Source organism: Misgurnus anguillicaudatus, unplaced genomic scaffold (genome assembly GCF_027580225.2).
Source record: "Misgurnus anguillicaudatus unplaced genomic scaffold, ASM2758022v2 HiC_scaffold_27, whole genome shotgun sequence".
In the NCBI taxonomy this organism is placed as follows: Eukaryota; Metazoa; Chordata; class Actinopteri; order Cypriniformes; family Cobitidae; genus Misgurnus; species Misgurnus anguillicaudatus.
In genome coordinates this window covers 269,187-288,394 of record NW_027395277.1, presented here as the reverse complement: position 1 = coordinate 288,394, position 19,208 = coordinate 269,187, and the positions used below count along the sequence as shown (strand labels likewise).

The 19,208-nt window shown below is 41.0% G+C and overlaps 1 protein-coding gene across 2 annotated transcripts in view; it reads right to left on the bottom strand.

Moving 5' to 3' along the window:
* Positions 1-9,391: 9,391 nt before the first annotated feature.
* LOC129433194 (uncharacterized) overlaps positions 9,392-19,208 on the bottom strand; it is a 36,784-nt gene continuing 26,967 nt past the window's right edge. The window contains exons 1-3 of one of the 2 annotated variants that reach the window (XM_055191694.2): positions 16,405-16,489; positions 10,604-10,722; positions 9,392-10,428 (exon numbers count right to left, since the gene is read on the bottom strand). In XM_055191694.2, coding sequence (XP_055047669.2) covers positions 9,963-10,428; positions 10,604-10,704 — 567 coding nt within the window. In that variant the 5' untranslated portion in view covers positions 10,705-10,722; positions 16,405-16,489 and the 3' untranslated portion in view covers positions 9,392-9,962. Of the gene's footprint in view, positions 10,429-10,603; positions 10,723-16,404; positions 16,490-19,208 lie in introns of those variants that run through there. The other variant, XM_073864584.1, reaches the window with a different exon arrangement.

Genomic DNA, 19,208 nt, shown 5'->3' with positions numbered 1-19,208 from the left:
GGGCAAGCCCTTGTGTAAGCTGACCTATTTGCTCTTGCTGCAACTTAAGCATCTCGCGCAATTCTGCAAATTCTGAACGTGAACTACTGCTTTCAGCTTGTGGCTCCCCTTGTACCCCACACTGAAACCCATATGCTACCGGAAGTGATTGGCTCCTAGGTCTCGTTCCCCCGGGCATCCCTTCCCCTTGGGCATGTGATCTCCTCTGAAGGGGTGTCTACAGACCCCAGTAAAGTGGAGGCAGTGTCACAGTGGCGTCAACCAGAGACTGTTGGTGAGTTGCGTTCCTTTCTCGGGTTCGCAAGTTACTATAGTCGATTTGTCGAGGGCTTTGCAAAATTTGCCGCTCCATTACATCGGCTAGTCGCTGAATTCGCAGAGGTAAGGCCCAGAAAGCGAGCTTCCCAGGACTTCAGGGCGGCATGGACCAATCAGTGCCAACAGAGTTTTGAGGGGCTGAAAAGTAAACTTACATCAGCACCCGTTTTGGCATATGCAGACTTCTCCCAGCCTTTTATCCTGGAAGTGGATGCCAGTCATGCAGGACTGGGGGCTGTCCTTTCCCAGGAGCAGGGAGGCCAGGTGCGGCCCATTGCCTACGCCAGTCGCAGTCTTCGGCCCACTGAGCGCAATATGTCAAATTACAGCTCAATGAAATTGGAGTTTCTTGCGCTCAAGTGGGCCATGACTGAAAAATTTAGGGAATACCTATTAGGGCAGAAATGTGTTGTGTTTACAGACAACAACCCCCTAAGTCATTTGGCGTCAGCTAAACTTGGCGCTACAGAGCAGCGCTGGGCTGCACAACTGGCCTCCTTTGATTTTGAGATCCGGTATAGGTCAGGGAGAAGTAATAAGAACGCAGATGCCCTCTCACGACAGAACCCACCATGCTCCCTTAATTGGGGTTTGGGTATTGAGACGTTGGGCACTAGCGTGCCTGTGGAGGTACATCAGGCTTTGGAAGATAGGGTGGTCCTTCCGGTTACTCAGGCTGTTATGATGTCTTTTCCCAGTTATTCAGGTGAGGAGATGCGGTCTTTACAGAGGACTGACCCTGTGTTTAGTGAAGTCCTGGGGTTGTGGGAAAGTAAGAGGTTCCCTAGTGGGGAAGAGCGCCGATTGCTGTCAAAGCCAGCCTTAGCTCTCCTTCGTCAGTGGGATAGGTTAGTGGAACAGGATGGGGTAGTCTATCGTCGAGTTCTCCGTCCTAATGGTGGGGAGGAGTTCCTGCAGGTATTGCTACCTAGCGCACTGCGTATGGAGGTGCTGACCTCGCTGCATCAAGATCATGGCCATCAAGGAATTGAGCGCACCACGGAGCTAGTCAGGCAGCGCTGTTATTGGCCTAGTTTGGCTTTGGAGGTAGCTCAGTGGTGTAGGGAGTGCGAGCGATGCCAAGTGGCTAAGGACACACAGCCCGCCGCCCGGAGCTTCATGGGTCATTTACTGGCATCTAGGCCTAACGAGATTTTGGCAATCGATTTCACAGTCCTTGAGCCGTCTCGGACCGGGATAGAAAATGTATTGGTGATGACTGACGTCTTCACCAAATACAGTATGGCTGTCCCTACTCGGGACCAGAGGGCCGAGACCGTTGTTGGAACATTGGTGGTGGAGTGGTTTTACAAGTTTGGGGTTCCTGGTCGGATTCATTCCGACCAGGGCCGCAATTTTGAGTCTTGTCTAATGCAACAGCTGTGTGCCTTGTATAACATTCAAAAGTCTCGCACTACACCTTATCACCCAGCGGGAAACGGTCAGTGTGAGAGATTTAACCGTACGTTGCATAATCTCTTGCGTACTCTCCCAGTGTCAAAGAAACGAGATTGGGTGTCTTGTCTTCCACAACTGTTGTTCTGTTATAATTCCACTCCCCACCAGTCCACCGGTGAAACGCCCTATTTCTTGATGTTTGGGCAGGAACCCCGGCTCCCTGTGGATTTCCTCCTTGGTAGGGTCCAGGAGGTGGTACCAGGTACTGTACATGACTGGGTGGTGGAACTCCAAGCCCGACTTCAGGTAGCTTTTGAGGGGGCTCGTGAACGGTTAAGGCAGGCTGCGGACCGCCGGAAGGCCAATTATGATCAAGGTGTTCATGATGTCCCGTTAAAGGAAGGCCAGCTGGTGTACCTCCGAGATTATGCTAAGAGGGGTCGTCAGAAAATTCAGGATTTGTGGAGCTCTGTTGTATATCGGGTAGTGAAAACACCCAAGGCGAGCGGCGCTGTCTATTCAGTAGCACCACTGGGTGAGCCAGACAGGGTTAAACATGTTCACCGGTCCTCATTAAAGGCATGTGTTCAGAGGGAGTCACTGGTATTTGAGGGTAATCAGACCCATCAAGGTTCTGAAATTAACCCCCCACTGGAACAAGCGAGTGTGCAGGAGGACGAGTCTGAACCAGAATGGTTGTTGGTTATTTCAGGGGGAAACCAGGTACCAGGAGTATCACATTCTGCTGAACTAGCTTGTGTAGAACCATCATCCACAGGTTCGTTAGCACCTTCAGGAGTTGTGCCAACATCTTCCGTTGCGCCTGATTTAGGGGTAAGAGAAGCCAGTGAGTTATCTGCAGACTTGTTGGTAAGCGTTCCGTCTGTTAGGGATGAGAATGAGGGTCGACGGCCGCGACGAACCACCGCTGGCCACCACTATAATGTTTACCGCCTGCCTCGGCCTGTAGGTAGGGTAGTGTCGGAGGCCCATACAGCTTCTACTGTAGCCTCAGCAATTTTTAGGCCATGGGATTAAGTTGATCGTCGGGGCGACGATGCAAGACCTTGGGGGTGGACTGTGGCATGTAGAGATCGGGAGGTCATTATTGGGTATTAGTTTATTCATTGGTTGGGGCCGATAGAGGGGGTTGGATTACGCATATATAAACAGCATACGTGTGTGTGACCCAGACGAGCGTCATTTCCCGGTATCCCATTTCGCTTCCGGCGTATGGACTGAGGGCTGTTGTTATCTTGGGTATGTGAAACTATTACTGCTATGTGCATCTCTTTAAAACATGGATTATACATGTCGGTTTTCTGCAGCTGTGCAGGACGATTGCTGCAACTGTAAACATCTCCGTGGCTGCAGATATTGTGGCTTTGACTTCTCGGCGGCGTGTCTCATCTGTTTATGCGATCACATTCAGGTAACGTTGTATTCTAATGGCGTGTTGACTGACTTGCATTTCATTAGTAACTTATGCCTTTATCATAGTCAATACGATGCTGCGTATGGGCGGATGACGACTGTATACGCCAAGTTATTCTCCTTGTGTATCCTGAGCTCCACCAGCTGAGTGATTAAACTGAAACTAAAACTTTGCATTGCCACTACGGAGTATTATCTTCACCTCCACTGATTCCCGGGTCCCTGTGCCTGTTATTCGGTATGTCTCACTCATGTGGGTTTATTACAGAAATGTATTGTGACGACTGATTAACATGATTAGTTTTCCCCATGTTATAGAGTGATAGGGGTATGCAGTGACGTCACCGCTGTCTTGTTCCGGGTTGAATATTCGCGTTCGTGAACGTGAATCCCATTTTGATACGCTTGTGAATCCGCTAATGCGGTGGGAGTGCTTTTGCACTTATATGGTCCAGTTATGTTTTCAGTTGATTTACTTGTTGTTTTGGGTTAATTTTTGTATTATTGCCAGCGTACTGGCGTGAACATATGTTTTCTTTCTGTTTGTTTCAGTGACAATTGGTTTTGTTTCTTTATTCTTTAATTCAATTTAATTTGGTTAATTTTGTTATTGTGTGTTTGACAGGCATTAAGTGTCAGCTGTGTTGCCTGCCTGAATTTTGTAAATCCTTTTTGTTTCTGTTTGAGTGTGTGTGTGTGTGTGTGTGTGTGTGTGTGTTTGTGTGTGTGTGCTGTGTTATTTTGTTTTACAGGAGCTGCAGACCTTTGAGGAAGAGCAGGGCTAAATAAAGTCTTTCTTTAGGTGGTGATGGTGTTTCCTCACGGAGTGCTGTGATTTGCCGTGTGCACTGGGGCTTTTGGAGTGGTGTGAGTTTGCAGTGTACGTAGAGTAAAGGCCTGTACGGCCGGTCATTTAGCCGAGGCTGCAGCTCCTTGTGTCGTCCTTCTGGACCATTTGTGTGATCGTGGTCCCAGTTTATGCATCTTGTGAATGCATTTTAAATTTCTTCTGACTTTGCAAATACAATAAATATTCTATTTTTATACCAGTACCTCTGTCTCCATTGCCTATTTGCCACAGAGTGGGGAACTTGTGCATAATGTTTTCAATCAATTCCTTGGGTGAGATTCCCAGGGTGGCGTAGTCAGGCATTATTAACCCTTTGGGTAATTAACTTATTCAAATTTATTTAATTCATATCTTCCCTCTGCCATCTGGCCACATAAGGTTAGAGTAATTTTCATTGCTTGCACAAGAGCGCATATGACAAAAACAGTGCGTAAAATAATATTATAATAAGGCACTGCACAAAGTGTTGTTTCAGCTTGGAGCTTGAATTCCTGTACGCTGAGATGTCAGTTCGTTTTGGTGCACAAAGCATACATTGCATTATGAAACTATTCTTTTTGACCTTTTGTAGTGTAAACATAGACCAAACTTGAGGCCAGGCGTGATCTGCCTCCGACAGCTTGCATAGGTCATCCTCCGCTTCAGTCATCTCCTTTCATCTACGCGCGCTAAAGGGTGATATGTAGCCACCCCTCGCAACGCACGCAGCCTCGTTAACGTCTCGCGAGACTTTCGAACAAGCCATATAAACTTAAAAAATAAAATATATTCATTAATTATTACCATTTGAAAGTAGCGTAGTAACGCCACCGAATGTAGCGAAGTAAAAGTACAGTTTTTTCATTAGAAATGTACTTGAGTAAGAGTAAAAAGTACCCATCCTTAAATTTACTCTAAAAGTACTAGTTACCCAAAAAATGTACTCAAGTAAATGTAACGTAGTAAATGTAATTCGTTACTACCCACCTCTGTTTACTTGTATATAAGCAGAACAATGAGACTTTTAAGGAGAGGTTTGTGAAAACCCTCCAAGTAGTCTGAAATTCAGTGCTTTTGCGCTACTTCTCTATCAGATCAAAAGTAACGAGTAACTAACTACTTGAGTAGTTTTTTCATTTAATACTCTTTTACTCTTACTCAAGTAAATAATTAGATTTGATACTTTTACTTTTACTTGAGTACAGATTTTGGGTACTCTACCAACCTCTGCTCCTATGACAACCGTTACTCCTCCCACATAAAAATTGTTGTAGCCTAAACTTTAGTTTATTACAGTAAGTTACTACACTTTGTTAATGCAGCTACACTGTAGTATTAACTATGATAAATTATTAAGCTGTAGTGTATAATATAAAATTAAAGCAATAAACCCCAAGAAGCAGTGGGTTACAGTGTATTAGGCGAAGCAGAGTATCTAAAACCACCTTAGCTGTTATATAATATTACTCTTCTGCCCAACACAGTAGTCCCTCAGAATCCAGTATGGCAGCAAAGAAGCGGTTCCCAAGCAACACAGACGCATCTCAACTCAACTCAACTCAAATTTATTTATATAGCACCACTAAAAACAACGATTGTTGACCAAGGTGCTGTACATTGATCCATAGTATTAACAATAAAATAAAACTAAAAGCATCAAGCAGCATCAGTGTAAATATGATGAAAGGCTGTGGTTTCAATTTCATAAATTAACATTCATCTAATTTATACATCTGTGTGTGTTTAAACAAAAGGGAAATTTAGCAGGACGGGTGTGATTTGCATACATGGCGCCAGTGTTGTTTGCTTCAGCTGCAGTTACTAAATATCTGTTATTTAGTCTCCTTATTTTATAAGAAATTGCTTTAATGGGGGAGACCAGATCACAAAAGTACTGAAAATAAAACAGCATACACTGTTTACTGGGGCGTGTGTCTCCAATTTTCCAATCAAATTTTTCGACTTGTTGCTATTTACTTTTATTGCTACAGTTGCAGTGAGATCTATTTCGTTTTTTTTTTTTTGTGGTAAACCACAATATTCACGATCGCATTTCTTTCCTTTTTTCGTTGTGGTTTCTATTTGATTTCATGGTTTGTGTTCCAGTTTGAGGATTATTCTCGCAGTATCTTGGTTTCCTGGTTGGAAGGTAAAGACTGTATCGCTATCCTGGAAAGGACTTAGAGGTTTCTTTTAGTTTGGACTTTTAGTTCAATTATTTGGACTAGGACAAAAAAAAGAGGGGGGGGGGGTTAATATTTGTGTGTATTCAGCGTTGTCAGAATATTTATTTGATGCATTTATAATATAAGGCGCTAAGCGCGTCATCTAACAGATACAGTTTGATAAATTATTTTTGTATGTGGTCAGTGCTGTCTGTATATTTGAATGGTCTTTATTCACTACCTTGTCCCTGCTCATATGCATAATCATTAGTTTAAGAATGCATTGTGTATTGATGAAAAATACAGGTGCAGCAGGTCGCCATGTCCGCGGACAGTAAGGCCAAGATGGACGTGATAACACACATGGGTCCCTGTCAGTTCAGTTCTATGCCATTTGGGCTAAGGAATGCCAGAGCCAAGTTTCAGCGGCTAATGGAGTCTGGTCTGGTATTAACTTCAAGAAGTGCGCCTTTTTCAGGAGGGAGCTGAAATTCTTTGCCCATATACTCCCAGATAAGGGCGTGTAGGTGGATCCAGAAAAGAATCTGGCAGTGGCGTTGTATCCACCGCCCACTCACTTCAAGACCCTCCAGCGTTTCTTAGACCTGATGGGATGGTAACATTCTGCTGCCTTGACTGCTCCATGAAAAGGAAGGATGTAGGTCTGGTCAGAGGAGTGTCAACAGAGTTTTGATCATCTAAAGAGGGCGCTGGGGGACGCACATATCCTCATGCAACCTGGGACCTCCCTGCCATTGGAAGTCCACACAGATGTCACTGATGTTGGGTTGGGGGCTGTGTTGGTGCATAGAAGAGGTTAGAGGTAAATGGAAAAAAAAAACGCGCTGTCTCTCAAAATGGAATCTATAAATGGCAATAATTATATTTAAAGAAAATGTATACTTCACTACCTGCGACTATACAAAAATGTATCTGAAATTATCAAAGTCCATCTGACTACTCTCATCTGACACTGATAAGCTACATCATGATATTTGTCCAAAAACGTGAATGAAATATTGTGAATGTAGTGTGAAATGTAGTTTAATTTCCTGGTTTACAGCAAAATGATTTAATGTCATTATAACTACAATACTATGATTGAGAACCAATCCAATCCAATAATCTCTGCACATTAATTTCTGTCAATTTATAAATGAAAAGATTAGCATTTGTGTTTTAACTTTCATGTTTTTGTTTGTTGTGGAGATATTTCTAAGGTATGTGTTGAAAGCAGGTCATTCAAAAAATGCCACACATATCTGATCTGCTTGAGTTAAAATTAAACAGGTCTGACTTGTAAACTGTTTAATGATATCTATCACGAGGGTTGTAACAAGTCAGACCTGTTTCATAGATTCAGTGAATAGCAGTGAATACAAAACTAAAGCTAAACAGGAAGTCTAGCTACACTTTTGCCACTATTAGAATGGGAAACATTGAAGTAATAAATAATTGTGGCAGGTTAAGGACAAGAGAAATAATAAACAAAGAGTGTAGTCATCTCAGATAAGAGTACTTTTAAAGTCAAGTGTGTAAAGAAAGGAGTCAGATGTTGGGAGGTCAGATGATCTTTCAGCGCCTCATTGAGGGGCTTTGATTGTCTCACTTTGTTGAAATTTTTGAAGATTTAAGACGTTTTGCCACTTCAGAGGTACACTAGTCTACACAATACAAAGATTCTTTATTAATGATAGACCATATGTCTGTCATGCGATTGGTGCCCTGTACTGAAAACACTTTTACCTTCTTTACACCTTTTTACTAATATAACTGTTAATAACACTATAGGTCATAAATCAAAGAATGAGCCAGAAATGCCTAAAGAAAATGTCTCCGTTGCAGATGTAACCCTCGTTCCCTGATGGAAGGGAACAGAGATGTCGTGACCGACAAATTGTGAACCGCTCCGCGGGGACCTATCTACCTCGAGAAACTAACAAAACGCCAATGAACTTGGAATGCAGGTATTTGTATTATGCTGGCGTTGTCCCACCAGGTGCGTATATAAGCAGCAGGTGCATAATACCAAATCAGCTTTATTATTTGCAGAGAAAGCTGAGCATCATGCCCGGCCTGGTATCAGCAATGTAACAGCAAAATGTGGTGACGAGACGTTACGTCAGGGAACGAGGGTTACATCCATATCCGAGACGTTCCCTTGGGAATCCCTACCAAAACACGGAGCTAAGAACACTGGGTAAGCCATCCCCTAAGAAGGTTAACTGGATGACATAAAAATATGAAACAACCGACAAAATAGAGGCTGCAAGCCGACATACGAGCCGACCCTCGACATTCTCACTGGATTCAAGAGAGAGACCGAGAGGAGACTGGCTCAATACGAACACTATAAAACCTGGTGAACGTATTGGGTGTTGCCCAGCCTGCAGCTCTACAAATGTCTGTTGGCGAGGAACCATGAACCAATGCCCAAGATGATGCCATACTACGTGTAGAGTGAGCATGTAAATTAAATGGGCAAGGAATGTCCTACCCAGTCTCCTGAGGTTGCGTATAAATAGCACGAAGTGTAAAACTCGTGCAATACATACGCCAAATTCAACTTTGGCATGCATATGATACGCAAGTCCTTCCCATTCACTTAAACGGGGCATCTTTTTTTGTCGTTTTATTTATCGGTTTCTCAATTTTTTTCTGTTTTTTAAACCATTTTCGCTTGGGTTTAGGGTTAGATTTTAGATTTGCTTAATGAGGTTATTTAATATACAGGTTTCTCAATGTTTTTGTCCATATTTAAGCCATGGTCACTTGGAGTTAGGGTTAGAGTTGGGGTTTGGGTTAGGATGTCATTTTTATATAACAAAAAGTTGTTCTAACCCTAAAATGGTAAAAAATAGCAAAAAATTGAGAAACCGATAAATAAAACGACAAAAAGATGCACCGTTTAAGTGAATGGGAAGGACTTGCGTATCATATGCACGCCAAAGTGGAATTTGGCGTATGTATTGCACGAGTTTTACACTTCGTGCTATTTATATGCATTTTCAGGAGACTGGGCTGGAATTTTTTGCTTTTGGTATGCAAGAGCTATAGTATCCACAATCCAATGGGACATCCTCTGCTGACAGCTTTCCCTTTCTGTATTAATTCATCTAAGTTGAGATAAGAACATAGTAAAATGTTGAAAAACTATGTTGTTTTCCTTTAAAATGTAAAAGATAATACAAGACAGGATTCAGTAAATTTAAACTCTTTTGCCTCTTTATTACATTTAACAGTCATAACATCATACATGTTAGTGAAATCACAATTGCATGCTATTTTAATACCATTTAGATTTTTTTACACATGAATTCAGGTGAAAGAATGATTTTGTTAGTCCAAGCTCCTTTTTTACATTTCTAGCCCAGCTTGTCATGTATCTCTAGTTTAACTTTGCCCAAATTTGACATAGTTGCTCTCAATTCAACTCTCTGTGCCTTGTAGGTGATTCCAGATGCCTTTCAAATATTTTGTGATAGCTCAGTGGTAGAGCATTGCATTAACAGCTCAAAATGTTATGGGTTTGAAGCCAGGCAACACACACTGATAAATGTATACCTTGTGATGCACTGTAAGTTGCTTTGGATAAAAGTGTCTGCCAAATGCATGAATGTATTTTACGTTTTAGTTAGATTTTACAGTCATAACCTCATAAATTGCATGCTATTTATACCAATTAGATTGTTTTGCATATGAATGAAAAATGAAAAAAAAAAGATTTTGTTACTATTAGGCTAAATGACATATGATCACTTGCCCAAACAATTACAGGTACAACGGTAACGATAGCACCAGAAAGGACAGAACTTGCATCAATATTCACCACAATGCTTGATCTCCACCACTGGGCCACCGTCTGGTATGTCTACAATCTCTAGTTTCATAATAGCTTTGCCCACATTGGACATATCTGCTCTTAATTCAACCATCTGTGCCTTGTAGGTAATTCCAGATACGTTTGCCCTTATACTGGTAAAATGTCTGGGATTTTTCCCATAATACATGTAGTCGTACAGACCTTTATTGCACTCACAGGTTATATCAAACACCCCGACCCCCAAGACATTGACGTATTGAGTGTAGTCAAAGGGAACGGAAAACAGAATAGCCATGCGTTCAGTGCACACTTGATTCTTTATATGGAAGAGGTCATAGGTCAAGACACCTACGGCCCCGCGGGCACTGAACTGAGTTTTAGTGAATGCGCAGATCCCGGTCTTGTTGGAGCTGATTGTGGCCGGATGAGGATCGCAGCAGGACCCACTGAATGTGTAGTCTCTGTGATAAGATGAAAGTTAGTCGATAATGTTTTTACAAAGTAACAGGATTTTTCTCAAATAAAACATTTGCTTATTTTAAGTGTACTTTGAAGCATCAGAATATCTTGGTTTATTCTCAGGGGAAGTTAAATGATTTGAAAGACAATGTATTCCTATGCACATTTTCTCCTTACTGTGGGTTGATGAGGTTGTAGACGTTGCTCATGTTTTTGATCTCTATCGTGCAGTTTCTGATGGTGTCTATTTTTGCTGACACGCTCTCTGCAGTCGCCATGTTGTCACTTTTCCAGAACTGAAAGATCATAAAAGATTAGGAAAAACAAAGATTGTTTATCCAAGCAATGGAGAATATACATTTTGCATTTGTGTGCTTCGGTGTAAGTTTTGCCAAGTCATAAATTCTTCATAAAAGCTGAGCTTTAGTTTATACTCCAAACACCAATGCAACATGCATACACATTTGTATAAAATATTTGAGTAAAGATTATTCAAAATTGGACATGAAATCAGGAGCTGCGAGTCATGCACCTGCAGTGGGGTGGTCTTTATTTTTTAACTTTTAAAAGTTCATGCTCTCACCCCACCAATATGTTCGAATAAATAAAAAAATTGGGCAACATTTTTCAATATTAATTCATATTTAGAGGTTGCTCAAGACCTTTGAAGTTTAACACATTTGCGTATATGTGATACTTTCTGCTAGCATGTATAAATGTTTAATAATATATACTTATAGCAGCAATGGACTTATTTGACCATGCTCCATGCAATTAAAACTCCTGTTTTAGTTGTGATATGTCTTTCAAAGCAAGAAAGCTTCAATGTGAATGAAGCACAATAGACCGTATACACTGAGACAATGGCTGAAGCAACACGAAGCAAGTCCGCTATATGGTTACTCGAATCAGAAGAGACTGAAATAACTGGTACAAAGTTACTCTCCAAGAAGCAAGTTTTATGTGTGTTGTGCGTTTTTAAAGGTGCAGTGTGTAACTTTTAGAAAGATCTCTTGACAGAAATGCAATATCATGTATCTACTGGCTGACCTTCAACGTGATGCCCAGCCGATGCCTGACCAACGACCACCGGCAGAACCCGCTTAACCTCCGCTTAATCTCCTTATCCGTTTCTATGTATATACTGTATATCTCCCAAGGGGTTTTCCTTCCTAGGACTTTTTTTTAATTCCCCGGCTAAAAAGTCTGGGTTTTTTTTCTCCTAGGGGGTTTTTCAACCCGGGGAGGTAGCCTTCTTGGGCTTAACTTAGCATCCTCTTCTTTATTTCACATTAGTAATACGCACGCTCATAATGTTGATTCATAGTCGCAGCAAATTTAGCTGCTTGTGCTATTGTGTATTATGTTGTGTTATCTGTCGATTTTCTATGCTTTCCACTGCTTCTATTAATGTAAAGCTGCATATTATCAGTGCTGTATAAAGACCCTTTATTATTATTATTATTATTACCTTTATTTAACCAGAAAGAAAACTCATTGAGATTAAAAATCTCTTTTCCAAGAGCGTTCTGGCCAAGACAGGCAGCAGCACAAATTAACAAGGTTACAGACATAACAACATGAAACATGTAACATAAAACATAGTACAATAAATAGTAAATTACAAGGTTATAAAATATCCAAAGTTTCATATATACATTATCTAATGCGATAAACAACAGCAAGGATCATTCCAATAATCAATCGAAGCATTTACATCCATTTTGAGTAGCCTCCAAGTCATTTAAAAGTAGTTTAAAAACACCTAAAGAAACTGGCTCCTTAAGATTCAAAACTGTTTGCAGCTGATTCCAAGCACAGGGGGCCGCATACTTAAAAGCCCCTTTTCCCAATTCAGTCCGAACTTGAGGGACAGATAAAACTAGTAAGTCCTCAGAACGAAGACAATATCCTGTACCTTTCTTTTTAATGTAAGATTGAAGGTATGGAGGAAGCAGACCGAGAATAGCTTTATAGATAAAAATGAACCAATGAGTAAGTCTACGTGTAGACAATGCAGACCAACCAACCCTCTCATACAAAGAACAGTGATGAGTAAGTGCTTTAAAATTCGTGATGAACCTAAGAGCTCCATGATAAACAGTATCCAACAATTTCAAACTTGTTATGGACGCATGCATGTATATAATATCGCCATAGTCTAGCACTGACAAGAAGGTGGCAGCAACAAGTCTCCTTTTGGCCTCAAAAGAAAAACACGACTTGTTTCTAAAATAAAAACCCAGTTTCAATTTTAATTTTTTTACCAGCTGCTGAATGTAAGGTTTGAATGAGAGTGAGTCATCAATTATGATACCTAAATACTTATATTGAGATACTAACTCAATTTCGAAGCCCTGAGAAGTAGTGATGGGTTGAAGGTTACGTAACTTTGATTTTGCACTGGAAAACAACATAAGTTTTGTTTTGTCGTCATTCAGGACTAGTTTTAAATCGAACAAGGTACGTTGTACAGTATCAAAAGCAAGTTGTAACTGACAAAGAGCTTGATTAGGAGTTGGTGCAGAGCAGTAAATCACAGTATCATCAGCATAGAAATGGAAATTCGCATTTGAAACATTTTGATCAAGACTGTTGATATATAATATAAATAAAAGTGGTCCCAGCACTGATCCCTGGGGCACACCCTTGGATATACTAAGAGGGCTGGAAATGAAGCCATCTGCCTTTACGCACTGAGATCTACCTGATAAATAATTATTAAACCAGCAAACTGTTTGTTCTGATAACCCACAATTGAGAAGTCTTTCTTTCAATATTGCATGATCCACAGTATCAAAAGCCTTCGATAGATCAATGAAAAGAGCTGCACAATGTTGTCTCTTATCTAAAAAATAAATAAAATCATTTACTACTTTTAGGGCTGCGGTAGTTGTGCTGTGTTTTTTTCGAAAACCTGACTGAAAATTAGACAGAATATTGTTGGCATTTAGAAACTCTTTTAATTGTTCATTCACTAGAGTTTCCATAACCTTTGCAAGGACAGACAACTTTGAGATGGGTCTGTAATTATTTTAATCAGTCGGGTCTCCCCCTTTTAACAGAGGAAGAGCAAATACGGATTTCCATATAAGTGGAATTTCATTTGTAGCCAGAGAAAGATTAAAAAGATATGTCAAAGGTGGTGCAATAAAATCAGATGCCAACTGTAGAAAATAAGGCTCCAAATTATCGGGACCAGCCGATTTTCTAATATCTAAAGATGTAAGAGTTTTATGTACATCCGAAACTAGAAATGGCTTAAAACTGAAAGAATTACTGACCCCAACATGACCAACAGTATGAACTTTAGGGGGATTCTGATGCGAAATATTGAGGGAATCGAATAAAAAACCAGATGCAATAAAATGCTCATTAAAACAGTCAAGCATTTCAGCCTTATCAGATAATTTACGTGAATCTTTAAGAATACATGGTGGCAGCTCGATGCCAGATTTATTTTCAGCCAGTGACTTTATCGTCTTCCAAAATTTTAAAGGGTTGTTTAAATTATTTGATGTTTCAGCTAGGAAGTGAACTGCTTTGGACTTCCTAATAGCCAATGTGCACAAATTGCGCAGTCTCCTGAAGAGCAGCCAATCAGAGTCCAGACCCGTTTTCCTGGCTTTTGCCCATGCCTTATTACGCTCATGCAGGGAGTTGGCTAGATCTGCTGTGAACCATGCATTATTTCGTCCTTTTACTCTGTACTTTCTAAAGGGAGCATGCTTGTCAACAATTTCCTTAAAACCGTCATAAAAGAATTTCCATGCATTTTCAACATCAGCAAAAAGATACATTTTGTCCCAATCAAAATAAAACAGGTCATACATAAACCCTTGTTCCGTGAAATATTTCATGTCACGCTTAATAATGATGCGTGGCTTGGTTTTGGGAATTTTTGTGTTTCTGACTGTGGCAACAACACAGTGATCACTAATATCGTTTGCAAAAATGGAAGTTGCTGAATATTTATAAGGAACATTGGTTAGGATAAGATCAATTAAAGATGATTTATCTGGATGTTTCAAATTAGGTCTAGTGGGACTATCAACAAGCTGAAAGAGATTTAGCGAATCACAGTGAGCTTTAAGATCATCAGATACTGGATGTAACCAGTTCCAATTTAGATCTCCAATAATTACAATTTCATTCGAATTCAGACCTGCTATAAGCTGCATTAACGAAGGCAGAGCATCCTTATCGGCTGAAGGTGTCCTACAGCAACCAACTACCGTAAAGTGAAGAGTCTTAGAGACCTCAAGATCAAGTGCTAAAAATTCAAATTGCTTAATTACTGAATGAGAGAGAAGCACATTTACACAAAACTTATTTTTGACATATACTGCAACACCCCCACCCCTTCTGGGGCGATCAGTCCTATATACATTGTAACCATCAATAACAATATCCTTATTTAGAACAGTTTTGCTTAACCAAGTTTCTGATAGAACAATTACATCAGCATCAGTTGAATGTGCCCAAATACGAATCATATCCATTTTAGCTATCAAACTACGAACATTCAAGTGAATAAAACCAAGACCAGCCCTAGATTTAAAATCAGCAGGAGTATTAAAACTTACAACAGAGTCTGGGCCTGGATTGGGTTGCACATTTCCTGAAATCAACAGCAGCAAAACAATTAAACACCTCAACTTACGTGATTTAAATGAGTTATAAGAGGATTCATTCTTAGAACTTATTGATAGTACAAAGCTACGAAGGCAGCTTTCAGTAATAGTAAAATTGTCTTGTAAGGCCATGACACTGATCAGATGGACCAGGTTTGCAGCATCAGGAGAGAAGAACAGAGGCAGGGGCATTGCTTTAGTGTGCAACGCACAAACAAATGCGCACGTCCCCAAATGTGGTTTGACTGAATTTAAAATACCTGCACGGGAGTAATTGGTCCTGTGAAGGCTTCCACACAATCCGCTTAGGGATAGTAAACACATTACAAAAAAAGGCAGCGCCATTGCACGATCCATTTTGAACAGATGCCTTGGTAATCCAGTCCAGATTTTCCGACCTCCTGAACCCGATGACGTTACGTCGCGTCACATGTAAACAGGAAAACAACCCAGTGAAGCAGTGCTGTGAAAGAAGTGATCGAAATCAGAGCCAGCCGGGTTTTAAAACATCAAAGACACAATTTCGAACTCCAATCACAAAGGCAAGAAAAAAGCACTTCCCTTGCTCATGAGAAGTTTGGACTCATAAGACTCAAAACGGCGAGTCGGCGATTTGGGTCCGTTGAATGGGATCCAAGTTCCGGATAGACAGAGCAGTCCAGGTCATCCAAATCGGCAAGAAGTAAGTTACACTTCAGTTTGGTCCAAGCTAGATGAGTAATTGGCTGTTTCCTTTATAGACCGTTATTATAAATAAGCGATGAATACGAAAAACAGCCAGTGTAGGATACCCAACACGACAATGTCTATAAACCACCTGCAACAATCGCCCGCCAGATCAAAACAGTAACCTAAATTACTCGATGCAAGTGCAATGTTTCAGCGACAGCACCATCAAAAGACAATGACATTAATAATATAAATGACCGTCACATAGACAAACAAAAGTTTTGAACGAGTAGAGACAAACTTTAATCTCACTGCTAGATGGCGATTAAATCTACACACTCTGCACCTTTAAATGGTACAGTTTTTGCAAAATATGTGATTTTGGAAATATTCAAAGGCTTTGAGCAACCTTTAGATATTGTAGGAACAATTCAAAAATTAGCATGGCATGTTTTTATTGATATCCTACCACATTTAGGGGGTTAGGGTGTTGAACATTTTAAAAAATGACCCATTATAAGGACCACACAGACTAAAGCAATGAGACTTTTCACTGTCACTACAACTCACAATTAAAGGTTTATGTAAGTGAAAGCCTTGATCTTAAGATGAACATGAACAAAGATAAACTTGCAAACATAAAGTGTAACAGAACACAGATTGGTTAAGAAGTACCTGGCAGTCAGTGGCTAGTAAAAGAAATTTAATTGCACTTCAAGTTTGTAAGCACAGGTGTATCCTCTCCACTTCACTGAAACAAAAAATAATAGAAATATTTGTTGGAGAGTTTGAGGGAAGTCGTATAAAACGTTCTTAAGTTAGCCAAAACTAGTCGACCGGGTAGTTAGCCAAGCTAGTGCCCAACCCACCCCCCACCAAACCACGACCCCCCGACAGGATGATGCTATATTACTTCTCTCCGACATTTGCAGGTCAAAGAATATCTCGATATAAAGATCCAAAGATCTTGTGTTTCAATGTCAAGGATATTTACTTGGCAGGACTGGTCTTTCCAAGTCACTTCCATCAAAGGCTAGACGAGGCTCCTCTTTAGCATCGGAGAACATGGAAATGGAACAGGTTAGCAAGTGCACGTCATTGCATCATTACGTCAGTAAAAATGTGTGCTTTCGGCGCTGCGGGCATAGGATTATGGGTGATTTGAGAGCGCGAAGAGGGCGAAGGATACACATATGAGCCATTTCTCGATGTCAAGGAAGGATCCTCAGAAACCAGAATTTTGAGGATGCTACGTCATCGACGTCCATCGAAGGACTATTCCAATGTCGAGGATCCTCAGAATGTCAGCCAAGGACTTCGTTTGAGAAATATCCTATATACAGGAAAGGATGCATATGTGTATCCTTCGTGCTCTTTGCACACTGAAATCACCGACAATCCTATGAGTGCAGCACCAAAAGTATACCTTTTATTGACGCAACTGTCACAGGGTGACGAAGAAAAACTAAACAAAAACTAAGGCGGAACCATTTTTATGAAGGCAGTTTTCCACCGGACCATTTTTAGTAAAACACCTAGCCAGTTCCAGCTGCTCCGATGAAGATTTTGATGATGAGACGAGCGTCAGGTGTGCGGGGAGAGAGTAACAAGCACACAGGTGGAAGAGGGCTTATAAAAGCAACCCATTGAAAAGAACACGAGGGAAGAGCAGTGAGTTTTGAAAGACACTGAAGCGGCTAGCGTGGAAGGAGAGAGAGAAGGGAGAGAGAGAGAGAGAGCACAGAAAGGGCGGACGTGTGGCAGAAAGACGTGTGGCTGGAGAGAGGAAGAGTAGTCGCTGCTACAACAAAGGATTTATGAGAGACGAAGAACGGATGTGGACATACGCATTGGGAATGAGCTAAGTGCCACGGTTATCGTATATATTGTTCCTCCAAGCTTGGGTTTCCCTTGTAGATGTGAAGATTGGATGCTTGTGGATATGAAGCTAAATCCTGTGCATGTTTGAACACTTCATATCTGTATGTTGGCAGCAACCCTTTCCATTTGTTGTGTTTGAACTTTTATCTCCCCCTAAAGCTAGAAGTGCTGTTCCCTACAGTTTTGTGTGCTTGTCCCCTCTCTCCCCCAAGCTGTTGTGGGTCACTTGTTTGCCAGATCGAGACAGCCTGCGGCTGCCTGCATCTCTCCAACAGAGATTGTGAAGGTTTAACTCTTTGCTGTTCTGTTTCCTTGATCCAGTTATGTCTAGGGCCGACCATCTTCTGTGTTGTGTGTGAGTGGAAAAGAGAGGAAGACGGAGCCCCACCTTGTGTGTACAGCACCGCTCGTGCTGACTAGCTGCCCGTGAGTCGCTCTGTCATTCAGGAGAAAGAATCCGGTCTGGGCTACAAACAAAAAGCCTTAAGTCACTGTGAGTACTGGGATTTCAGTGTGTGTGCTGTGTGGATAACTACACGTGTGGACTGCTGTGGATTGGTTCAACTATTATTGGAGTGTGTGGAGCACCTGCCCTGCCGATGTCCATGCCCCTGGCTGTGAGTACTGTTGAAGTGGCAAAGTGAAGCATCGTCTTGACTAGTATTGGATTATATATATATATTTATACAACAGTTCTTTCTGGTTTTCGAATCTGATTGGCTAAGAGCTATACGATATTGTACTGATAACGGCACTGTAACCGCTTCACCTTTCGTATTATTCCGCCACCTAGTGAATGGAGGTCCTAAGCAGGCTCATCTCTGAATGGAAAAACACAAACGCGCTGTGTGAATCACTCTCCGTGTGTGTGTGTCTCATTAGTTTACTAGCTCATAAATCAGTCTGTGAATCCCTAATCAGAAGTATTATTCCGTCAAAGATCAGCGCTCTTGGATGTTTCGTTAAAGTTAATGGGAGAAATGTCTTGTCACATCGTGTGGACGATTAACACTTGGAAAGAGGAATATAAACACTCGTTTTTTTCTGGAGCTATATCTTTTATCAGAACGCGAAAACACCGTGGAACTGCAGGTAAGCCCCGCAGCTTTTAAATGTGGACATTGATCATTTACTTTATCGTGACGTGACTATTAAAACATGTTATGAGATATCGCCACTGGTATATTTATAAGCAGCATGCAAAAACATCTCTCTGACACTTATAAAAAACCGTTTTGTATAGTACTGACAAGAACAAAGTTTAATAATAATAATCGAGTGCTCGTATCGGGTTAAGAATAAATGAGAAAGCAATAGTAACGTTTCACAAGTATAGTTTTATTAACTTTTACCTCGCGCCAAAACAATAACAACACAAAAGACACTAAATATGAATTAAAAACAAGTACAAGTTTGATCATGACACCAAATACTGCTGATTTGATCTCATTTTGACGATCATAAACAAACAAGGCCAACAGGAGAGCCAGGGTATCCCTTTCAGAAATGTAGCCCAGAGAGGGCGGTGGTCAGCGGGGCGAGTGAACACTGATGTCCGCTCATGCTTTGGTTCTCATTTGTACCGAATCTCACTAAGC